This window comes from Rhipicephalus microplus, chromosome X (genome assembly GCF_043290135.1).
Source record: "Rhipicephalus microplus isolate Deutch F79 chromosome X, USDA_Rmic, whole genome shotgun sequence".
Classification (NCBI taxonomy): domain Eukaryota; kingdom Metazoa; phylum Arthropoda; class Arachnida; order Ixodida; family Ixodidae; genus Rhipicephalus; species Rhipicephalus microplus.
Window position 1 is genome coordinate 3,852,010 of NC_134710.1, and position 25,272 is coordinate 3,877,281.

A 25,272-nucleotide genomic window follows, 5' to 3' on the forward strand; every position below is an offset into this window, starting at 1 on the left:
TGATGCTCTCTCTCTCTCTCTCGTTACCCTCTACCCAACCATGATAGCCCGCCATCATCAATCTCCACCGCGGCATTACCCATCGCGGGTCTCAGTTAGCTAAGATCCGGCCGTCCATCTACCCTTGTGTCGCATCAGTGCGTTGAATCTTACTGCCGCTCCATAATAGCACGCTTAGAAGGCACATCCGCGCCTCAGAATGCCCGACTTCGTCAACAACTGAAACAATGCAAGCTTCACGATGGTGTTTTACATCGCTATATTTACCACGTTGAAGGAAACGAATGGGTCCCCGTTATACCGCGTTGTTTACAACGTCAGGCTCTTGAGCCATTCTACGATGATCCTGCTGCTGGGCATCCCGGCTATCACAAAACGTACGACAAAATATGCAGTCGGGTCACCTGGCCTGGCTTCTCATCCGCCATTCTCAAATATGTTTCTTTGTGTGCCTTATGTCAACGGCGGAAACGACCCACTACTGCTCCTCATGGCTTTCTCCAACCTCTTCCTTGTCCCGCTTTGACATTCGAAGTCATCGGGATAGACTTGTACGGCCCCCTTCCCGTCACCTCCAATAGAAATCGTTGAATTGTGACGGCTGTTGACCACCTCACTCGCTACGCGGAAACAGCCTCACTGCACGCTGGCACAGCCCACTGAAGTAGCCGATATTTTTCTGCGTAACATACTTTTACGCCATGGAGCTCCACGTGTTCTGCTCAGTGACCGCGGCAAGGTCTTCCTTACCTCTATTATTGCTGAGGCTCTACGCACCGCCAACAACTTCCACAAAACAACTTCTACTTATGATCCACAAACAAATGACTTGACGGAACGCTTTCATCGTACCCTCTCGGGCATGATTTTCATTTACGTCAACCCTGACCACGCGAACTGGGACGCCATTTTGCCATTCGTAACGTTCGCCCACAATACGGCCACGCAACGCACCACCGGCTTTTCTCCCTATTTTCTGGTTCATGGCTGCTCTCCAAGTGTAACTCTGGACATCTCCTTCCTTTCTGCTCCTGCTACCTCAGCAGGCCCTTTATCCGCACTATTTTGGTCTCGCCTAGAGCACTGCCGTCATCTGGACCGAATCAACACCGCCATCTCTCAGGAAGCTCGCAAGCCTCGCTACGACTCAACTCACCGTGCTGTCACCTTTTCTCCAGGAGACGAAGTTATTCTCTGGACTGCTGTCCGCGTGCCCGGCTTATGTGAAAAATTCCTCAGTCGTTTTACAGGACCTTATATGGTCATTGAACAAACGTCCTCCGTTAATTACCATATCTCACCACTTAACACTCTCTCCGACCACCGTTGCCGTGGGATGCACGTTTCTCGACTGAAGCTGTATAGCGGATGCAATTCTTAATATGGTCTCTCGCGCAGCCAGGAGGCCGCTTCCAGCGTGACGGGGAATTAGTGTGAGCGCAGTCACTGACTCTTCTTGATCAATTGGACGTGTCATCATCATTTGTATAATTTCATCATCTATAGACACCATCATAAGCGTGTGCCAGCTCGAGCTCGTCTCAAATAAAGCTCTTCCTCGTAATATATATTATAGACTGTATATAACAACTATGCTCATGTACATACATGCGTGCTATGCACGCACGAACTTTTGTACAGGGTGGGTGAACTCCACCCAGACCCCAAAAAGGTCAGCCGTACAGCTTTGGTGAAAATAATATTCAAATTTCATAAATTCATTACTTATCAAAGGGAATAATTTTGAACTACCCGCTCTATGTTTCTGCTAATTAGCGATTATTTATTCTTTGGAATGGTGATAAATGCATCACTAGGGAAAAGCTGTCCCAATGTAAGTTGCGCAGCACTGCGTTCGGAAGGAACCAAAAGTTGCACCCGCAATTCGAACGCCCCAAAAGCGGCAACAATCGCGTTTTGCAGTTATTCTTAAATTTATTGCGAGCTGACGAACGTGAACTGTCAGCACGCCACGTGTAATGAAAACACAGCACCGTCTGTAGAGAGCAAATGCCGGCATAAACTGTAAACACCATTCGGTTGTTACTACAGCTCATGCCGCAGAAACGTACGTCGATGCCAGGGCGTAGCGAGTTTTCTTCGTTTAGAAACACCACCCATCATTGGTGTACATTCGCGCGTGTGTTTGTGGGCGTGTATATAAACAGTCATGTGGTATAAAAAATTCCGTGGCAAGGGTTAGAGCAGTTTAATTTGAGAATAGGTGGCACTACGACTTGCAGAGAAAACAAGCATACACGAAAAACAGTCACACACATAACGCAAGAAGTTTCTCACATATCCTTCTCTCATTCATAAGTGCGCATTGAAAAGAATGCACACATGCTAAATATTGGTGTACTGACCAGGCAGAACAAAGTCGTCGCGAGCGAAGTGGTCAGAAGAAACCACCGTGACCTTCCTTCTGATGCGCAGGTTTCTGATTTGCGCCATTCTCCATCGCGCGTTGTCTGCATCCTTCAGCAAGTGTTATAACGGTATGCATGTTGCCACCTTTCCACCGCGGTGCCGCAAATTGCAGCACAGAGAAACAGTCTTTAGACATTGCTTTCTTCTTTTCGAGCTTGCGTGTGCGGCATGGCGAAAATAAAGGAACTATGCGGGATAAGTTATAACACATCTATTTTCAAGGTTGATGCAGCTAGTGCTGTTTCCAGGCACATCCGCTAGGTGGCGAGCGCTAAGTATAAATCGCGAATACACAATTTTTTTTGGGGGGGGGGGGGAGAGGGGAGAAGTGTTCAAGCATCCTTCGTGTACTGCACGTTGGAGGGCTTTCAATAGACACCGCAGTTATGCCACCGATCAGATTGCCCACGAGTGTAATCGCCGCTTTCAGTGTGCATTTCTTGTAGTTTTCTGGGCACAGATTCACCAAGTAGGGAGTTTAGTCTCTAAGCAGTGCCACCTTTTTCACTGTCACTGCAATGGAACCGTAATAATAATCAATAAACAATAAGAATAAACCAGGAATCATAGTAAGAGGAAAGGAGGCTGAAAAAAAAATAACGCTGCGGTAGAAGCAAACATGAAATGCCAGAGCGATCACGAGAGGGCAGCCATATCAGCTGGCCGAGCGCGCCGGCGGGACAGGTGCCGGGAGTCACAGCTGCAGCAGGAGGAGCGGCGGCGACGTGGCGACATGCCGGCTGAGCAAGAGGACACAGTCAGCGACGCTGACGAAGGTGAGATGGGGGGTGGATTCTCTGCTTCTCGCGACGTCTCTTCCCTAGCAGCGGATATAAGATAGCGGCGTGAAAAGCGTCGATAGGCAGCCCGATATGAACCTCTTGAACGGGAATTTGGTTCATTTTGAGCACCCATCGCCGCGTCTCGCCTGTTTATTGCGCAGATGCATTTTGATTCTTCTTTTGTTAAGTGGCATTTTTTTTTAAGTGGCATTCAATAAACCATGGTGAGTCATTGAGAAGTCAGTCAGAACGAGTCTGTTTAGTAGGCTTCTTATCAGCCTGTCATGATTTCCGAAGCGTGCGACCTTTTTGCAGAATTTCTCGATTCAACGCTTTTGGGCGCATAGTCGGGCTAGTTTTTCGTTCAGGTGAAACAGGTAGTGGCGTTGGTTTCTTGCCGAGGAGAAATCGAAAGCTTGGGGACGGAAAGAGCGAAGAATTTTATTGAAAGGTTTTTATATATTTCATTGCAGTTGCGGTTTTGGCCTTGTTCAGACGAATCACTCATGGTAACAACTCGTAGCAAACGGCTGTAATCTGTCAGTTCTTGCAACGACGACGTAGCTTCGTCTTAACATTGTTGCGCCGGTGAAGTGGTAACTGTCAAATGACTCTGAGTATATAAGCTAAACCTGCTATTCATAACCACCAAGAAGTAGTTCAGATCAAAGTGACAAGTTGGGCTTGTTGGTACATTACTTTGGCACGCTGCAGCGCAACTGATGACACACAATAGACGACAGCGCGCGCTCGTCGTTTGAGACCCGTTGGGTGTTTTTGAGCTGCAGTGTGCCTGAAGTAGTTCACAATTTCAAAATTACAAGGCAGCAGAGGTGACAATCTGGTTGAGGATAACAAAAGAACCATGCCATAAAAGCAGATATGTGTTCGTTGCTAATCATAATAGTCAGGTTAAGTACTAGGGAAAAAATAGTGTAACAGTAATAGTCTAACAGTACTTTTTAAAGCGAGTAGATAACTCAATAATGAAGCAGAGTAGTTAAAGAACTCAGCAGGACTCCCGAAAGCGTGGGCGGGATGCTGGCCGCGGCAGTCTCGTTTCAATGCAGGGAAAATTCACGGGGATGGTGTACTTAAGGTACAATTTTAAAGAACTCCTGCTTAAGGAACCCTGCTGGCCTCATAAATGATGTCGTGGTTTATTGTGTAAATACACATACATTATTTTCAATTATTACTGACTAAAATTATTTAGATCTAACAGACAGTAGTGTCATGGATGGTGTTGGGGTTGTTATTTATTTTGATTTATTTATTTCGATTACCCTCAGGGCACATAAAGGCGTTACAGAGGGGTTCGGTAATACAACAAAAATGCAGTAAAAGTAGAAAATAAAAATACAAGTTAGTGAGAATACATGTTGAACAACAAAAAGTTATTTAAGGCGCATAACATAATCCACCAGTGCAGTTTTGAATGACGATCCGTTTTCAAAGCCGGAGATGGAGGAGGGAAGGCGGTTCCACTCGGCACTGCTTTTTGGCAGAAAGGATTCGGAAAAAAAAAACATTAGTGCGACAGAGAGCAGTGAAAACTTTATGCTCATGATCAAGACGTGACGATACGTATGACGGTTGTGATATGAGCTCCTGTTTAATTGAATTGTCCAAGTGAAGAATTTTTCGGAAAATGCATGGACGAGAAATTTTTCTTCTAAGCTACAAATAAAGTAGTTCGAGATCTGATTTCATTAATGAAACGCTACCGGTGCAGGAATAGTTTCAGATAAGGAAACGTGCTGATTCATTTTGAACGGACTCAATAATGGTTTTGCTGTTTGTAGACCGGGAATCCAAACAGAAGACGCATACTCGAGTTTTGGTCTAATCAGTGTTTTGTAAAGTAGCAATTTTAAATGGCGTGGGGCATTAGAAAAATTTCTGCGTATGTACCCGAGTGTTTTATTGGCATTGTTAGTAATGTATTGAATGTGTGTATATCAAGAACGGTTATCCGTTATGTGAATTTAGAGATACTTATACGAGGTTACGCATTGAAGATTGATGTTATTGATAGCATAGCTGAGAGGAATGGATGCATCAGAGCGACGTGAAACACTCATAATCATTCATTTCATGGGATTTAATAACATTAGCCATTGTGAGCACCACTTTGATATGTTATCTAGATCTGACTGAAGAACGAGGTTATCATGCAGACCTTTTTCACGGTATACGACACAATCATCAGCGAAATGTTTAATGGAACTATTATTTACGGTAGGTAAGTCAAAAATATATATTAGAAATTGCAAGGGACCCAAAACAGAGCCTTGAGGAACGCCAGAATTTACTTCACAGTGGGAGGATACGGCATCATTAGCGGTTACAAATTTAGTACGGTCAGTTAGAAAACATTCTATCCACTTCAAGATGTTGGGGTCAATATTAAGAGCACTGAGTTCAAGAAGTAGTAAGCGTGAGACACCCTGTCAAAAGCCTTAGCAAAATCTAAAAAGTACAGTCAATAACCAGTCCTTTATCTAAGAAGGATGAAATGTTATGCATAAAGATACAAGTTGTGTTTCGAAGGAATATTTCTTGCGAAACTCATGCTAAAATGAGGTGAAAAATGCGATGGATTTAAGAAATGAAACGAGGTTAGTAAATATGACATGTTCGAGGATTTCGCAAGGAATGCTAGTGAGCGAGATGGGTCTGCAATGGAGAGGGGAATGCGGGTCACCTGATTTAAACAGAGGCATCACCTTCCTCACCTTCCAATCTGCAGGCACAGTCGAGTACTCAATAGACTGGGTGAAAACGTACATAAAAAATACAGTGGAGTACATAGCAGTATTTTTCAAAAACTTGGATATAATATCATCAGTGCCACAGAAAGACGATAGTTTTAAACCACGAATTAATGTCAAGATACCCGCAAAATCAACTACAAGTGGATCCAGTGGGAAAAAATTGTTTTTGTACAAGTGCGGCTTCGTGTCAGTATAGCTATCAGAAAACGATTTTGCAAAGGTGTCATTTAGTACCATGCAACATTCTTCATTGCTCATAGCGCAGCCATCAGAAGCTGTAAAAGATATGCTAGTTTTCTTTTTTATTTGTATAGTGCTCCAAAATTTTGATGGATTAGTTGGAAGAAGTGATGGTAGATAAGTATTAAAAAAATACGGCTTTTGCCTGTTTTAACGCGATGCGATATGCACGCAGTGCGTGAAAATAAGCATTCCAACGGGTAGATGTTTGAATGCGTTTCGCAAGGCGAAAGAGGCGTTTTTTTGTTTGATAATCGTTTTAGTGTCGTCAATAACCAAGGGTAATTAGATGTAATTGCGATGGAAATGTGCAGAAAGAAAAGTGGACGAAAAGATAACTTGCGGTGGGCTGGGACCTAACATGCGACCTTCGAATAACGCGTCCGATGCTCTACCAATGGCTGTTATCCCCCAGCCCACTTTTATTGGGTATCATCATCAGCAGCAGCATGACTCTGTTCACTGCAGTACAAAGGCCTCTCCCACGTTCCACAAATCAACTCGGTCCTGTGCTTGTTGCTGCCACTTTACACCAGCAAGCTTCTTAATGTCATCGGTCCACCTAACTTTCTGTCTCCCCCTAGCCCGCTTGCCTTCTCTGGGAATGCAAGGATTTACCCTTATGCCCAGCGAAAATCCTTCTTACGCGTTTGATGCCCGGCCCATGTCTATTTCCTCTTCTTCATTTCGACTTTAATATCCTTAACCCCTGTTTGTTCCCGGATCCACTCCACTCTCTTCTTGTCTTTTAAGGTTACACCTATCATTTTCCTTTCCATCGCTCACTGCATTGTCCTCAATTTAAGCTGAACCCTCTTTGTAAGCCTCCAGGTTTTTGATCCATAGGTAAGTGCTGGCAATACGCAGCTTTTATATACCTTCCTCTTGAGCGATAGTGGTAATCTTAAAGTCATGATTTCAGAGTGCTTGCCGAATGTGCTCCACCTCATTCCTTTTCTTCTAGTTACTTCAATCTCGTGGTTCGGCTCGGCGGTTATTATCTGTCCTAAATAGACGTAGTGTTTTGCAACTTCAAGTGCACTATTACCTATCTCGAAGCGCTGTTTTCTTCTGAGGTTGTTGTACATTACTTTCGTTTTCTGCAGATTAATTTTAGGACATAACTTTCTGCTCTCTTGTATAATTCAGTAATATTGAGTTGTGAATCGTCCTCTGAGTTACTCAGCAATGCAATGTCACCGGTAAAGCGTAGGTTACTAAGGTACTCTCTATTAACTCTTATCCCTAACTGTTCCCATTCTATGCCTCTGGAAACGTCCTGTGAGCACGCGGTAAATAGCAGTGGGGAGATTGTACCTCCCAGTTTACACCCTTCTTGATAGGTATTCTGTCGCTTTCTTTATAGAGCCCTATGGTATTAGTTGATCCTCTGTAGATTTATTTCAGTATGTTTATATATGCTTCGTCGACGCCCTGATTCTGCAGTCTGCATGACTGCTGATATTTCTACAGAATCAAATGACTTCTGGTAATCTATGAAAGCCATGTATAGTGGTTGGCTGTGTTCTTAGAATTTCTCTACTACCTGATTGATAGTATGAATGTGGTCGATTGTTGAGTAGCCGCGGTGGTCTAGTGGCTAAGGTACTCGGCTGCCGACTCGCAGGTCGCGGTATCGAATCCCGGCTGCGGCGGCTGCATTTCCTATGGAGGCGGAATTGTTGTACGCCCGTGTGCTCAGATTTGGGTGCACGTTAAAGAACCCCACGTGGTCGAAATTTCTGGAGCCTTTCACTACGGCGTCTCTCATAATCATATGGTGGTATTGGGACGTTGAAGCCTACATATCAGTCAATACACTGCAATTACTGAGTATTTAGAAAATACCTGGCCAAATTTCAATGATCACGATGTTGAAGTCCTTTGGAATAAATTTAAAAATATGTGTTTATTCTGTTTGCGAAACTTCGTACCCGATAAAGTTAAGAAGACCGCTAAATATACGCCCTGGATATCTAGATCTATAATTCACCTTAAACGCAAAGCCAAGCGCTTGCGAAAAAAACGTACAGCGCCTCAACAACTCGCCGAAATTCATGCTACCCTTTTCAATGCTATTACTCGTGCCAAAAATTTCTACTTTAACACTACTTTACCGAACTTCCTAAGAGAGAAACCACATAAATTCTGGAACTTTATTAGACAGCGCAATGAAAACATGACTGAAATTTTAGTCGACGGATCTAAATTGACTAATCCTCGAGCAATCGCGAATCACTTCAATTTGTTTTTCCATAGCGTATTTTCGCAGTCTCAGTTGAAACAGAGTAATTCAATAGCTTCATACCCTGATGTCAATATTGTTTCCCACAATGGTGTCTTAAATATGTTACTTCGATTAAAAAACAAATCGACGCCAGGGCCCGATTGCATCCCGAACGCATTTCTCCGTCGTTATGCTGAAACTTTGACGAAATTTCTTGTACTTATTTTTGAATCTTCTCTTCGTACGGCCACGCTACCTTCTGATTTTAAAATAGCCCGTATCGTACCTATTCCCAAAAAAGGCGACCCACTCATAATTCCCAGCTACAGACCCATATCTATGTTATCATCCGCCTGTAAGTTACTTGAACACGTTGTTTCTACGTTCATTACACAATTTTTAGATACCCATCAAATCCTTTCTCCATTTCAACACGGGTTTCGCAAGGGATTCTCGACCGTCACTCAACTACTTACAGTTGTTCACCACGCTTCTTCAGTTCTTGATAAGGGGGGACAGGTTGACCTCATACTCTTAGATTTTAGTAAGGCCTTCGATCGCGTATCGCACGACAAATTAATCGATAAATTAGTTCAAATCGGGCTTCCAGCGTTCATCGTCTCTTGGCTAACTGCCTATTTAAGTAACCGTAGACAGTACGTCGACATTAATGGAAGCACTTCTGACGCTCTCCCTGTTACGTCTGGCGTACCGCAGGGAAGTGTGCTAGGCCCTTTACTTTTCCTTATTTTTTGTAATGACATTGTTAACTTTATAAACAGTCCGGTCCAAATACGTCTTTTTGCAGATGACTGTATACTTTTTAATGAAATAATAGCATCGAGGACCAACTTGCGTTAAACTCGGCGTTAGAAAACGTTGCTTCTTGGAGTAAAACTACAAACATGCAATTAAACCATGACAAAACAGTTTACCTCCGAATGACTAGAAAGAAACACCCCCTTGAATTCTCTTATTGTACTTGTGACCAACCGCTTAAGCAAGTAGATGAACACAAATATCTTGGCGTAACATTAACCAGTACCTTAAGTTGGAACTCTCACATAACTAACATATGCGCTGCCGCTTTCCGTAAACTTTGTTTATTACGACACAAACTCAAAACCGCTCCCTCTGAGGTTAAATACTTAGCATATACTTCTATAATTAGACCTAAACTTGAATATGCCTGCGTTATTTGGGATCCTCACACTAAAACCAATATCGAATGCCTCGAAAGAATTCAAAGAAGGGCCGCCCGCTTTATTTATGGTATGTACGGTCCAACAGACTCCGTTTCTGCCCAGATGGAAAGACATGGTATCCCAACATTAGAATCACGACGTAAATTATTTAGGCTAAAATTACTGCACCAAATGGTTAACCGGAAGCTCTTATTTGATCACAGCCCCTACATTAGTCGCCTGGAAACACGGCGCGGTCGTCATTCACACTTCCTTGCCTTAACTCCGTATTTCTCCAAAACTAATCTCTTCAAATTTTCGTTTTTTCCGCGCACAATCTGTGAGTGGAACAATTTACCATTTGCCGCCCTGCTATCGACAGATTCTATTGACGCACATGTTTTCCTGAGGATGTAAAAATGTTTTGCAGTTTTTCTTTCTCTTACTTTCAGTGCCTTGTTGTTTCCCTTTGATTCCCTTTGCGATTCACACATTCCCACTTAAATCATCGCTGTTACGATAAGTTTGGTTGTATTGTTGTTGTATGTGTGTGGTGATTGAATTATTGTATGCTGTGTGATGTTTGGCTTGATTGCCTTACTGCCAGTACCATTCCTGCTTGGGTTCCATGCCTGCAGTATCTTGTAAATAAATAAATAAAATAAATAAATAATGTATTCTAATGTTGCCTTAATTCTGTTAGCAATAACCTTTGTAAATAACTTGTATACGACGTAGAGCAAGCTGGTAGGTTTGTAGTTATTCAAGTCCTTATCACCTCCTTTCTTATGTATTATGATGTTAGCACTCTTCCGAGATTCCGGTACCCTCCCTGTCAGGAGACACTTCACTTTGTAAACAGGGTCGCTAGTTTTTCTAACACAATCTCCCCCGTCTTTCAGGAGGTCTGATGTTACCTGATCCTCACCAGCAGCTTTGCGTCTTTGCATTTCTTCCAAGGCTTTTATGACTTCACCCATCATTACTGGTGGAATGTCATCTGGGTTACGGTAGTTCTTATATTAGGGTCGTGGTTGTACCGGCCACTGTACAGATCTCTGTAAAACTCCTCCGCTATATTCTATGGTATCCATATTGGTAGTTATTTTGCCTTGCTTGTCCCTTATTGCATACCTACGGTTTTCGCCTGTCCCAAGCTTCCTCTTCACCGCTTTGGCTTTCTCAGTTTTTAGACCGTGTTCAATTATCTCCACGTTATGCCTTCTGTAGAAGAAAGACACAGAAACAGCACCCTTGCTACATGTCGGCTGTTCTATTCTCTCCTTCGTTCTCCTCTCTCTTCCACTAAGACCCCCCCCCCCCCCCGCACGCACTCATGTCCAACCTCCATTACATCTAAATTACACTCGGTCACGCTGCGAAAGTTCATGGGGAGCTCCAAAATGCATTCGGGTAGACGACATCGGCTGTGCGTCAGTGGCCGTTGAAGGCCCACACGCCGAGTACCCTGAACTGTCATCGCAATCGACAATGTATGGCGGGTGGTGTTGGCGGTGCCTTGGGGGTCTTTGTCCACCTCACTCGGCTGCCAAACACTCGGGTGGGCAACCTTGGCTACTTCGATGTGGCTGCAGTACGTATCGCCGAATATTTTGTTGCCACAGTTTGGGGCGCTGGTAGTCGTCCAGAATTGTGGGCTGAGCAAGCAGACGCTTGTGCACCGTAAAAGGTGTGAGGGTTCGGGCAAGTTTTGTGCACTTTTGGTGTGTCGTACGATGCGTGGACGTCCAAGGTGGTTTTATTCTACTGTAGTGAACCATCAACCAATCAATGAAGAGATCGCTCATTCGCTAGCCCAAAACAGCCAGATGGTTTTTTTTGCACATGAAAAAATACTAATGACAAAAAAGAATCCCTGAAATTACAATCATGAGTGACGCGGTAATATATTTGCCGCGGGCGCCAACCTATCTAGTTACGCCACTGCGTGTACGTGGGTGTAAATTCACGCGAAATAACCCGAGATGATCGAAAGTTCAGGCACCCTCATGTGCCGCAACAGAGAGAAAAACTATGCCCCACAGGCTACAGCAGGTGCGTGCTGTAGCCTGTGGGGCATAGCTTTTCCAGTTCAGTCCTCCTCTACGGCGCACCTCATTAACGTATCGTAGTTTCGGCACGCAAATCTCCGAAAATTATTCTTACGCATATAAAAAGGAGCTTTTTTTCAATGGAGTCAGTTGCAAGCTGACGGTGTATCTTATCTCCTTTTTCTTTTCGTCTAAGCGGATTGCGTCTTAAATATTTATTCATTGCTCAAGATTTAGTTGCTTGTTTTTTTTAATAAAGCCGTACACCCAGAATTATCGCTGTAGTTCCGTTTTACCTTCTGGAAATGGAGCAAATAATCTTCAGATGTTTTATTATTCCTTATTACGGACGCCATTGTTTTAACAGAAGGGGAACCAGGGGTCTATTTCAGTTAACTGCGGCACCATAAAGGCGATTTGTCATGAATTGAAGGAAAGCATCAGGTAAGCGATTTGCAGTTTAACTTAGCGTATTAATTATATACGCACTATATTATTACAGTCTGACGAGCAATGAGAGAAGCAGCACAAAACTTGTGTTGCCAACTCGACGTTTTCGTTTTTTTTTCTACATGAGCAATGTTCTCTGCTTCGGAAAGCAGTGGCACTTTTGGTCGTTACAATAGGCAGTTTTGGGATAACGTGCGCAATGCTTAGAGTTAGCGCTGCTCGCCACTGCGCATGCGTCGTACGATAACCTCCAGTGGGTTCCAGTTGAGCAGTCGAAATAGCGGGTGATCGCAAGGACCGCAAAGAGAACACTATTCTAAAAATGCCTACCGACTTGTCTTCAGAAATAGAGCCATCCTGGGGAATTGCGCACAGGACACCACAGTACAGTGATAGTAAAAGTTTAGCAGTTCTATATGCGCAGTCTTATGCCTTGACATTGTTCAATAATACATTACAAGAAAGCTGCAGTGCCTTGACGACCGGACCTATAGCTCAAGGAGCCATAAAACTCAACTGAAATTAAATCAGATGACATTTTATTTCCACCATGCGCAATACACAGATGGAGGACAGAAAAAAAAAAACTGCGAAGAACCGGCTTGACTAGCCCGCAGCTTAAAGTATTCTATAGCGTGTGGGCAACAGCATAAAAAACAGTTCACGAACGAAAACATGGAAACGTATGAACACTCAGTCAAGGCCATATAACGCTAAAAAGGTTCGAGACATCTAGATGATGCGTTTGAAGCTGCTAGCAGCTGTGGTATGATAACGTGCTCTCTGGCGACCTTCTTGAATGCTTAGCAGCTTGGGAAACGGCCGTCGACTCACTCACATAAGCGTGGAAAGGATGTATTCAGCGCTACGTACTGGAGGCCTCGAGTCCTTATAGGTAGAAGGCGGAGGAGAGTCTAGTCCTGGTCTGCGTAGTGGTGCTTTCGGCGTATGCGTCACGAATGAAACCACACGGTCCCAGTCTTAGTAATTGGAAGTGACGTAATTACAGCAAATCACCTGATGTTTGAATAAACATTTCTGCGAAACCATTCATTTCATGATGTTAAGATGTGCTGGCCCGGTGAAAGACCTTGCATTTCACTTGAATTGCTTGACGACATCCGACAGAAACACGCCTTCTTCAGTCTATGAGCACCTCGCGTAGTGCCCCAAATTGTATAATGACGTCGTGTTAAATGAGAAGGAACATATAATAATAGTAGTAGTTGTAGAAGTGTAACGTCCCAAAACAACCATATGATTATGCGAGACACCGTAGTGCAGTACTTTGATTATTTAGACCACATGAAGTTCTTTAACGTGCGCCTAAGTCTAAGCACACGGACCTCAAGCATTTTTGCCTTCATGGAAAATGCGATCAACGCAGCCGTACTTTCTACATTGAGCCATATGTTAAAATAACACCATGTTAGTTCGCGCGTCCGATTCACGGAAGCGGCTACCACATTTCGACTGACGCAATCTGCTAGAATCCCGTGTTCTCAGATTTAGAAGCAGGTTAACCACACATGGTCGAACTATCGAGCCCTACACTACAGTTTCTCTCACATTCTTATAGTTTTTTGGACGCTAAACCACCAACAATTATTATAAGAAGTATAACCGCTTTCTGTGACGGCACAAGACCAGGCCCGTGCCCCCCCCCCCCCCCCTTCCTTCCCTAATTTATTTTTTTCGTTATGGCATACTTTTCGAAAAAGACCTATATTAACGAGGTTTTTTCTCTTCCCCTGAAAAAACCTGCCTACGCTGTGGCGGCCGACGTGTCAATGACAGCTAATATGCTCATTTGATAAAATTGGAGCAATGCCATAATGGTCGTCAAAATTGGGGCGCCCTAAAGCTTTGCTTCTAGGAGCTCAACGGGACAGCGATCGCCTGTTCCTAGTGCGTACTTCGAACACTTATAGCGTAAAACTTTTTCGAACCAGCTATGCACCCTTTACATCGTCTTAAGTGCTAACCACTGGCTCGCGTACGCTCGCGCCTACGCGTCAAAAGCGTCTAGTCGCACCTGTGGAGGAAAAGGGCACGCAACCACTGGCAAGCGTCGACCGTGGCTGTGTTCCAATACTCACCGTAGACGGCTAAATAGACAGCTAAATGGACGGCAGCCATCTTGAGCACCCTTCCAATGCTCACGTAGCCGGCAAAGTAGACAGGTCCGAGAAGACCGCATCGTAGACAAATACGATGCAGGCTACTTTGCTGTCTAAACACGATGGCGGCTCAGCGAATCACTCAGATAGATGTCACTCAGATAGATGGAATGTTCGTCCGCTCACAAGCTAACGCTTTCCCAGACGCTCAATATGAGTAACGTCTATTTGTTTTTAATTTCAATGCGAAATAAGCCAGAAAATACAACTGTTACGTTTGTTTATTTTAGCTTTTTTCTTCTCGACGCGAGGTGGCGCAATGTCGCGTAAAAGCCGTCTAAATGTGTTCAATTTCTCGGACAGCATGGGCTCGACGCTGTCTTCTAAGCAGTCTTCGTAGACTGTCTACGTGCTGTCTAAGAATTGGAACACAGCCCGCGTTGATGCTCACGCGTCCAAGGCTGATGCGCAGTGTTGCTTGATCTTTTGGCTTAAAACTGTGCAAGTTCATCACAGAACGGCGCGTTCTCAAACGGAGCAGGTTCGCACGTTGCCGAAGATATGATAGCGCGTTGCAATGTTGATTGTGCTTCTCCCACCACAGTTTTGACTATTTCAGAACTAACTGACAGCGCAGTGAGGAAAGTAACCACAGCGGTATGCACCAGCAATCAACATCAGTGCGTGTGCTCCGCTCCTGAGAACGAAACATTTACGTCTACGATACTGTATGTCTATGATAGGCGTACGCAGGGTTATTATAAATGGGGGGGGGGGGGGAGTTCGCTGCAGTGCCCCCTCCCTATTATGTCTATGTAGGGTATGCCTTTGTTCCCCCTCCTTATTATAATAATCTATGGAGCTGACATTGCGCCCCCCTTCCTCTTCGGTGAATAAGGGGGGTGGCTGCCCCCTAGTTTAGTTTATAAACCAAGTTTATAAAAACCAAGGTGCATAGATCACCAGGTTGCTATAACTACACTACCAAATTCATTGATGTTATTGTGAATACCCTGGTACATTCAATAAATTTACACTTCATTACTTACAGAACTCATTAACTTAATAATCACACCAAAAACTTCATGATGTGTCAGATTTAGGTCATAAGACTACAATAGAGCCCTATATGTAAAGGGCTTTCGTATGTTGTCTGCGATAGAAATATTCTCTAATGCAACGAACCCCACCAGGCTCTTAATGATGCAACAGATATTGATCATAAGATAGGAACTGTGGAGATCACTTTTGGGCATATTTTTGTAGGTGAAATACTCTTTGACACAACTAACTGTGCTTGAAACATCGTCATGTGACAGATATTGGTCATAATACTGTACTAAATGAACCTTGTATGGAAGACTTCTGGACGTTGTCTGTAGTCAAAATATTCTCTAAAGCGACAAACTGCACCCAATACTTCGTGATGTCGCAGATATCGTTCATAAGGCCACAACGGAACCCTGTATGAAACGCTTTTGATGATGTGTGTATTTGAAATTCTCCAATGCAAGAAAGCACACCTAGATCCTAATGATGCAACAGATATTGGTCATAGGATAAGAACCAGTACTGCGTAGAATGCCTTTGGACATAATCTGTAGTCGAATAATGCTCCAACGCAACAAACTGTGCCTGAAACTTCATCATGTGACAGATATTGCTCAAAAGACTGCAACTGAATCTTGCATGAAAGACTTCTGGCCGTTCACTGTAGTCAAAATATTCTCTAAACTTCTTGATGTCACAGATATCCATCATAAGATTGCAACTGAACCCTGTGCGGAATGCTTTTGAACGTTGTCTGCAGCCAAAATGTTCTCCAATGCAATAAACCACACTCGACACTTCATGATGTCACAGATTTACGTCATAAGACTGCGAATGAGTCCCTACTTAGAAGGATTTTGATGATGTGTGTTTTAGAAATATTGTCTAGTGCAATAAAGCACACCTGGCTCCTTACGATGCAACAAATACTCACATAAAATAGGGACCAAGCACTGCGTAGAATGCTTTTGAACATTGTCTGTAGTCCAAATACGCTGTAACGGAAGTAACAGTGCCTGAAACTTCATGATGTGACAGATATTGCTTATTAGACTGCAACTGAATCCTGTATGGGAGACTTTCGGACGTTTTCTGTTGTCAAAATATTCTCTGAACCGACAAACCGTACCCGAAACTTCGTGATGTCAAAGATATCGATCATAAGATTGCAACTGAACCCTGTATGGAATGCTTTTGAATGTTGTCAGTAGTCGAAATATTTTCTAAAATGACAAACTACATCCGACACTTGATGATGTCACAAATATTAATCATGAGATTGGAACCGAGCACTGCGTGGAGCCCTTTCGAATGGTATATTTATTTATTTTCAAATACTGTAGCCCAATGCATGGCTGCTGCCGGAGTGATGTACATAAATACCAAATGAGAGCATTGAAACAGTAGTATCACAATAAATGTGCCAACGTAAGCCTACCTCCTAAGTGGAGCCCGGTAAAAAATGAGAGAAATAGAAGGATAAGAGACATAGAACGTGTGCCTACAAAAGGGCAGACACACTGGTATTACGAACCAAACACAGTAGATCATTACAGCGTTTGATAACTTTTTTTGAACGTGTTAGAGAGCTACAAATGGCTTCTAAGCTAGATTGTGATTGCAGATCAGTGCTATGTCGAAGGCTTTTGCACTTTGCTGGTAGCCTAAATATCTTTAACAGCCCCGCCACGGTGGTCTAGTGGCTAAGGTACTCGTCTGCTGACCTGCAGGTCGCGGGATCGAATCCCGGTTGTGGCGGCTGCATTTCCGATGGAGGCGGAAATGTTGTAGGCCCGTGTGCTCAGATTTGGGTGCACGTTAAAGAACCCCAGGTGGTCGCAATTTCCGGAGTCCTCCACTACGGCGTCTTTCATAATCATATGGTGGTTTTGGGGTGCTACACCCAACAAATCAATCAATATCCTTTAACATCTACAAAATGCATCTGAAACTTCTTGATAAGACAGATATTGGTTTTGAGATTGCAGCCAAACTGCGTAGAAGGCTTTCACATGTCAACAGTTGTCAAAATACCCTATAATGTTATAAAGTGTGCCCGAAATATTCGATGCGACAGATACCGGTCATCGTATTGCACCAGAGCACTGTACAGAAGTTTCGACAAGTTTTCTAACATAGCTAAACCAAATATGTTAATATTTTGAACATGCTTAACTGCATTCACATATAGTCCAAGTTAATGCGTATACTAAAAAAAAACTGAACAGAAATGAAGCAGTCCTTGGACACAGACAAAGATTCAATGTTCTAAACCATCTGATAATATCTTCCGCTCATTACAGTGTGCAGGAACAGATAAATACATGCACAGTTCTGAATGGTTTCTCATAAGTCGCATGAGGCACTTTTTGCATTTCTCCTAAGCAAAGTGCAGTACAGTACTTGTGCACCTTCATTCATTCTGTGCATACATGTGGGGACCTTCTCTTCCTACTATTGTGTCATCATGCAGCTGATTTCAAACCAGGTGCTTCTCACTTACAAGGTTTTCAGTTATCTGTCCGGCTGTAAACAAAACGCGTGTTATATTATAGTAAGCTGTAAAACGACGGAGACGCACCATTGTATGCCTATAGCTATTAGTATCAGAATGAACTAGAAATCAAGAATATGTGTGTTAGAATGCTTCCAAACAGTGTATGCGCTACTGAGCGTGGCAGAGAAGAACAAGCGAGAAGTGAAATAGCAGGCAATACTAGCAGCAGTTAATCATGCAACTTTTTTTTTTTCGATCACCACAGCAACGCACGTTCGAGTTTCTATCTTGTACATGAATGGAAATGAGACCGCTGACAGCTGAATGTGTCAGCATCGCTGGTACCCGACACGAAGTCACGTCACACTGCTACCAATTAGCGCACGCTTGTTATTAGCTTGGCAACACACGAAAATGATTTGCAGCGAAGCCAACGAATGTTTTAACGTTGTACAATCCGTGAATACACTTATGAAAGTACGCACGTTTTCACATCACCGAAATGTGTTGACTTGTGCGAGGTTTGCTTTCAGCGATGGTGAATACCGATGTTAAAAACAAAAACAGTGCAGATAAAAACACCGTATGCACTACGCGATATTTTCAGGCGTCGTAAATAGTGTCGATGTTGCAACGGAAACTATGGTTGATTTGTTTTTTTCTGCTGATGTCCCTCGCATGAGCTGGTTCATACTAATTCGACGGTAGAGGCCTAAGCTGGATGCAGGTGACCCCGCTCTAAATTGCCTCCGCGGTAGGCGAGGGCTTACACTTAAAGCTTCAAACCTCAGAAGTCTGTTTACACTTGTTTTTATCACAGAAAATCACAGATCAAAGCACAGGAAGACGAACACGCCCCAGTAGTCTGTACGATGTTTTCGCTCGGCCGACGATTGTACTCGGGACCGGCGCAAGCACAACTGGCCGGCATTCGCTGGATTTGTCGGCGTCGCTCGAACTGGGCACGAAATTGCGTCACGCTGGTAGCAAGTTTTTTCCTTCCTCCATGCTGGTAGCACTCTCAGTGATTCGTCGTGTTGTTCTAGATAACGAAGCGCTCATTCAGGAACGCTTGGAGTAGTTTCCGTGCGGGCTTCCCGCACTCGGCCGTGCCTTTGAAGCGAAAGCCATTAGGAGCAGAATTCGGAGGCATCGCGGCCTCTGGTTGGGTGGCGCCACTGTACGCGTGGTGACGTGGTTTACACGGGGCGAAAATATCAAGCCCGGCTTGATCCCTCGCGCCTCGTCGCGTATGCCCCTCCGACATCGACGCCGAGAGGCGCGTTTGACGCTTCTGCCGCGTGGGCGCGAGCATACGCGTGGAAGAAATCAGGCGCAGTAGCGTGTGCGCGTTTTGTAGTGGGTTACCTACCGGCTTTAAACCACAAAGTCAATGTGATAATTCCATTTTCTGACGCCTGATTCCCATGGGCGCTTGCACCATGCATTATTACTGCAATATTTCATGTTGCATTGTGAAGCATGTATACATTACGCGTGTGTTGCTTAAGCGCGTGTCTTTCACTGGATTTCCAAGCATAGGAAGTTATTGTCAATATACTTCCAAGTAGACACTTGGCCGTGTGGTAGAACATCCTCTTGCCACGCAAGCAACGCGGGCTCAATACCCACTCTAACGCACTTTTTTGATATTAAATGCGAAGCATTTCTTAGCGAACGTCGGACAATTTGAGCATATCTATCTATCTATCTATCTATCTATCTATCTATCTATCTATCTATCTATCTATCTATCTATCTATCTATCTATCTATCTATCTAGCCGCCTACGACTTTTAGCTCTCCCAGCCGTTTCGGTGATGGTATCGATACCAAAGTTGCTATGGCATAACATGACTGTATGAAGAACATATTTGTCTTGTCACAACATGAAAATCCTGACATGTATGTCATCAATGTCACGATTTACATGTCATGGTCCTGAAGCTTTTGCGGTGGTTTCGTTCACATAGCATGCTGCAAAACTGCTATGGTAGGACATGATTGCATGGCGAACACAAGCGACAGACCCTAACATAAAAATTATGACATGCGTGTCATGTAACTACATGACTACATGCCACGCTCATGATGCACTCGCGGCCGTTTGGCTAGCTTCACATGTACCAAACTCCGTATAACGCGACGCGAACAGACGACATAGGTAAATGACACATCCAAACATGATAATCACGACATGCATGTGATGTAACAACATGTCTACATGCCACACTCATGATCCGCTCTCGGCCGATTCGCTAGCTTCACATACGTGACGCCAATGGATGACGAAGGTATGTGACTGGTGCAAACATGATTATCATAAGAATCGCGTCATGTGAGGACATGAATACATGCCACAGTCAAGGCGCCAATACATTTCGACGTGATGCGGTGCGTGTGCTCACCGGCGTTCATTTCGTCGCCTCAAGCCGGCGGTGCCACGCCGGGCACCGGTCCTGCAATATACTAGCAGGCGCGCGCCGCGCTGCGTTGCTTTGACGAACGCGCGTTTCATCGCGTTCGGCGTCCCTCCGTCACGAAAAGAGGGAGATGCAGTGTTGTCTGGGTAATGCATCGGCGCGAAATGCAGCATGTCGCATTTCGCGCCGGTTGCCGTCGGGCCGCGCCGACGGACGCTGGTCGCGCCTGGCGTCAGACTTCAGACTGCTCGCGTTTTGCTGACGTAGCATCGCTGTGCCCAGCGTGCGCGCGCGTCAACGCTACATTGGGTTATATTGTGACCTTCATGATGTGCTCGCGACCGTTTTGCTAGCTGCACATATACTAAATTTCGTATCACGGGACGTGAATAGATGACGAAGGTAAATGACACATCCAAACATGATAATCATGACACGGAAGTCATGTACGGCGTCATTTACCTCCACCTCGTAACGTTGTGCTGATTTTAAAGTGACATATCAACATTTCTCATTCGTGCTTCGCATATCATTGATTCCGACTGTACGTGGGATCTGCCAATTTTTTTTATTTGTCATTTTTTCATTTTTTTGGGTGCCACATAAAGTGATGATTTTTCGCTCACAACCAACGATGGCGGAGCCGAGACCATTGACAGAATTTCTGCGAAACGAGCGCTTTAACGCTATCGCGTTAAAATGGGAGTTGATGGATTAAATAGACTGTTGAAACATTTTACAGGCCAGAGTCTAACAATTTTTTTTTCTGATTTATCTGAAGGCACGGAGCCCTAATTATAACATAGGGCACGTCGAGGACGAACGCTGTAGTTTACCTACGTAATCAAGCCCAAATGCGCACCGCAAAAAAAAAAAATCACTTTTCATAAAGATTTATTCAACGCTTCTCCGTTGTGTGATTGGATACGGGGTCGCGACAGTGTCAACATATCCAATCACACTGTGACAGAAGCGGGACAAAAAGCGGGCGCCACTGAAACATTGTCAAAATTATGATCTCCTATGATCACTCGGGAGGAAGTTACACTAATCCATTTATTTCCCTGTAAACACGTCTATAGCAGTATGAAAAAGATTACGTGCAGGTGTCAAAGCATGATTTCTGCAAAGTAGAGCCTAGTTACGAGCGATTCGCTACAATAAGGAATGTGACGCGGGGGTATTTCATAGGTTCACTGCGATACCTGGCAGCTGCCTCAGCGAACAGGCTCACTTCGCTTCCACCTTTTTTGTACACAGCGAAAGTACCTCGAAAGGTAATAGCATATACTATCGTAGGACAGAGAACGCAAGATAACTTTAATGACAAAAACGAACGACCTACGGCGACTTCTATACTGCTAGAAAACAGTGTCAGTAAAGGTGTACACAAACATAGATTTGAAACTTTGAGGCGTCCGAGATGAAGCGCTGCTGTGATGTACTATTCACTAGCCAGCAATCGCGTAGAAGGAAGAGGGGGTGTTTGAACTCTTTTCAACATTTTAAAGTTCTGTATGTATATACACACACATAAAATTTAACGCACGAGCATACATGCGATATGTATGAATACTTTCGCCTTTTTGTTCAGTGACGGCAGCGAAGGTCCGCCGCGACGGCGTGCGCGTAGCAGACGGCGAAACGGCCATAGCCAAGCAGACGCGGAAACGCGACAAAACGTGGCTGCACGTAGTTGCCATAGCAACAACAGACATTTTCCATTGTCTGCTTTGCTGCTGGCTTGCGTTTCGTTTCTTGAATTCTCGGCGGTCGCCTCTTTCCTATGAAACAAACAAAAAAATGTCGCAGGCTGATAAGATGCTTGCCATTCTTGAGTGGAAGTGGCCGGAGCGCGTCGATAATACAATCGAGAGGCATGTAAAATTTCAGGGCTATTGTTTTGAGGCGAAACGACCCTGTTTGAACACGTTTTTTTCTTTTGTATACCCTGCTTTCCTGATCAGCATAATATCTGCGGTTTTACGGTCCAAAACAACGAGGTGATTATGAAACACGCCGCAGTGGAGGTCTTCCGAAGTTTTGACCATCTGGTGTTCATTAACGTGCATTGACATTGCACAGTTCACGGCCCGCTACCATTTCACCCCCATCAAAATGCGCCTGCATGCCCAGGCCGGAATCGAACTCTCGACCTTTGGTTCAGCAGCCAAGCTCCATAACTACTGCTCCACTGCGGCGATCTCCTCATCAGCATATCTTCATTGGAAAGATTTATTTATTTATTTATTTAATAATTTATTTATTTATTTGTTTGGAAATACCCTCAGGGCCCAAGGCATTATAGAGGAAAGTGGTACATTTAAAAGAAACACAATACAAGCTTTCTTCTGTAAATACAATGTTGGCTGACACACTACCGATGACACACTGTTTTCGTTACCGCAATGTCACTTTACGCCGTTCGGAGAGCAATCTCTAGGAGGCTAATTTCAGACAGACACATGCATATAGCCTTTGCTGCTCACTTACCCGGAACAGGCACCTATATGTCAACACTAATATACAGCATAGTGAATACAAAAGGACGAGAAAAAAATTCAACGCTAACAAACGCTTTTGCTATAAAGTTTTACTTATATATTCAATGAGCCAACTCTTCGAAGCTCACTATATACTGCCCTCCACACAGTGTTCGTGAGCTAAACCCAATGATGGTTCATCAAACTAGTGAGCAGATTAAGCGCGCATTGCTTGTTTGCCTCAAGCTTGCAGCCAATGTTTCTATGCCCGCTGATTGCTGGGAATAAAAGAAAGAAAAATGCCGGCGCTGGGCGTCGCATTCTGCCTGCGATCTCACATCACATTCGAACATGGCGGACACTTTTCCGTCAATGTTTTTTTTTCTTTTTTATATCGAAACAATTATTCATTCGCTTAACGTCCCTATTAGCCAGCGATAGCCTGTTCAAGCGAAGTTCTTTCGTGAACAGTCTTTGATCATGCCTTGAACCTACATTGATGGGATGAATTTTTAATTTCGCGAACTTTCAACCGAGGCTGCCGAAAATTAGGCAGTGTAGTTGCCTTACTGTAGAATGAAAATTTTATTATTTCTGTTTACCGCCACAAATTTAGGATTGCAGATTTTTCTCTAGAGTTACTATTATGATGTTCATTAGGCATTTTTTAAATTGCGTAAATTGGCGGACTGCAAAAATATTCTGACATTCTCTATATGGCTCAGAAGTATACTGCGCTAATTGGAGACGTGTATTGCTCATGTATAATTTTTTTCATTATTTAGTGATTTCAGCTAAAGTACCCTGCATGTAGATGTGGGAAGATGCAAACGATAGGGCGCAGTGCACTGCTATCATACCCTATGCGCATCGAAAAAAAGTTACAGACACGTGGTGGACACAAAGAAACGGCGTAGCTGGGCAATGAGATACTTCGAATTATCAGTGTTATTGGCGCCGTGCCAACGTATGTACATAGCAAAGAGCTGCACTCTGCGAACGAATGAGACAAAAAACGACAACAAAAAGAACACTTTTGTGAGGTAATCTATAGGAATGGCTGCTATAATCTGCAAGCATGCTGGACAACTAACCAGAGTTTTCGTTTAGGTTCCTAGAATCAGCTTTCCACTCGTGAAATAAAAATTACTCGCGCAGTTCGTGCTTATATTGTGAAGTGAATCCCACTTTAAATATCGTCGCCCTAAATTATTCGAAAGTATGCCCGATGGTGGGAACGTGTATAGATATCGGCTAATGAAGCATATAGTGCGCACGTGCGCGTTGTGATTATTGAACCAGCATCAAAACGCATTGTTAGTTTGAACAATATACAGCAACTTGCAAATGGAGCACTCAAGCATAGAAAATACATGATCTGTCTCACAAGAAAACTCACTACGAATTTTCAAGCTGAAATCGTTGGCGGTGCTTTTAGCAGCAGTGGTATTCATCTGATTACATGCCTTGCGTTAAAGATTGAAACATTAATCGCAACCAGCTGATGAAATATAAATAATGTTACGAATTTCGAGGAAGTAAGGATGTCCTGCCAATTCCTAGAACGCCCATACATGGCACGAAGTGGGTCTGGAAAAACTTTTTTGGGCACTCGCTTTGCGTCCACATGTTGTAATGTTTCTGGGTAAACTGGTGTGCGCACAAAAAAACAGACAAACGACAGCAGAGAAGAGACAGGGACAAGCGCAGACTTTCAACTAAATTTAATTCTTCGTCAACCTTCAATTTACAGTCGCACAGAACATAGTCAAGTGGTCACGAGGACAGAACCTAATACCACAGCCCGGGAACTGATGGAAGCGTTTTATATTTCTGCTAGAGGCAATACCTGTGTTAGTGATACATCCATTTCGCTTTTTGATAGTGAGCGTCATTTTTTGCGTGGCCTGTTGTAAACTATTAGGTTCTGTCCTCGTGACCACTTGACTATGTTCTGTGCGACTGTAAATTGAAGGTTGACGAAGAATTAAATTTAGTTGAAAGTCTGCGCTTGTCCCTGTCTCTTCTCTGCTGTCGTTTGTCTGTTTTTTTGTGCGCACACCAGTTTACCCAGTATTATGAACCAACTCGCCCAGCTACAAGTTTTATTGTAATGTTTCTCCAGAATTGCTGACATTCGGCGCGAACGCCTTATGCACGAGTACTAGGTTTCTTGTCTAATGCTATATACTTATTATTGCTGTTGTGATTTACCATGGAGTGTTGTGTGCACCATGACCCGCTAATTTGTTCTTGATGCGCATATATTCTGATTGTGGTGCAGTGCGCTTAGCGTATACTGCCGCGGCCACGCCTGTGTAGAGCGCTCAAGCAGCCGGTTTTTCCTCTGCGGGTGAAACCTTGAGGCAGTTTCGGGCTCTGAAGGGGTGTATCAGGAGCATGCACGACCTAGTTGCCAGGCTGACCATGTCAGAGCCTGATACTGCCCCAAGGTTTCACCCCGCAGAGCAAAAACCGGCTGTCCACGTGCTCTACATAGACGTGGCCGCGGCTGTACATCTACTTAACCATATATAGAGGCGGTAACATGTGGTACA

At 44.0% G+C, this 25,272-nt stretch overlaps 1 protein-coding gene across 2 annotated transcripts in view; it reads left to right on the forward strand.

Annotated features, from left to right (window-relative positions):
• Nucleotides 1-3,034: 3,034 nt before the first annotated feature.
• Nucleotides 3,035-25,272, forward strand: part of LOC119175625 (solute carrier family 15 member 1) — a 441,245-nt gene continuing 419,007 nt past the window's right edge. The window contains exon 1 of one of the 2 annotated variants that reach the window (XM_037426528.2): nucleotides 3,035-3,206. In XM_037426528.2, coding sequence (XP_037282425.2) covers nucleotides 3,050-3,206 — 157 coding nt within the window. In that variant the 5' untranslated portion in view covers nucleotides 3,035-3,049. The remainder of the gene's footprint in view (nucleotides 3,207-25,272) is intronic. The other variant, XM_075881704.1, reaches the window with a different exon arrangement.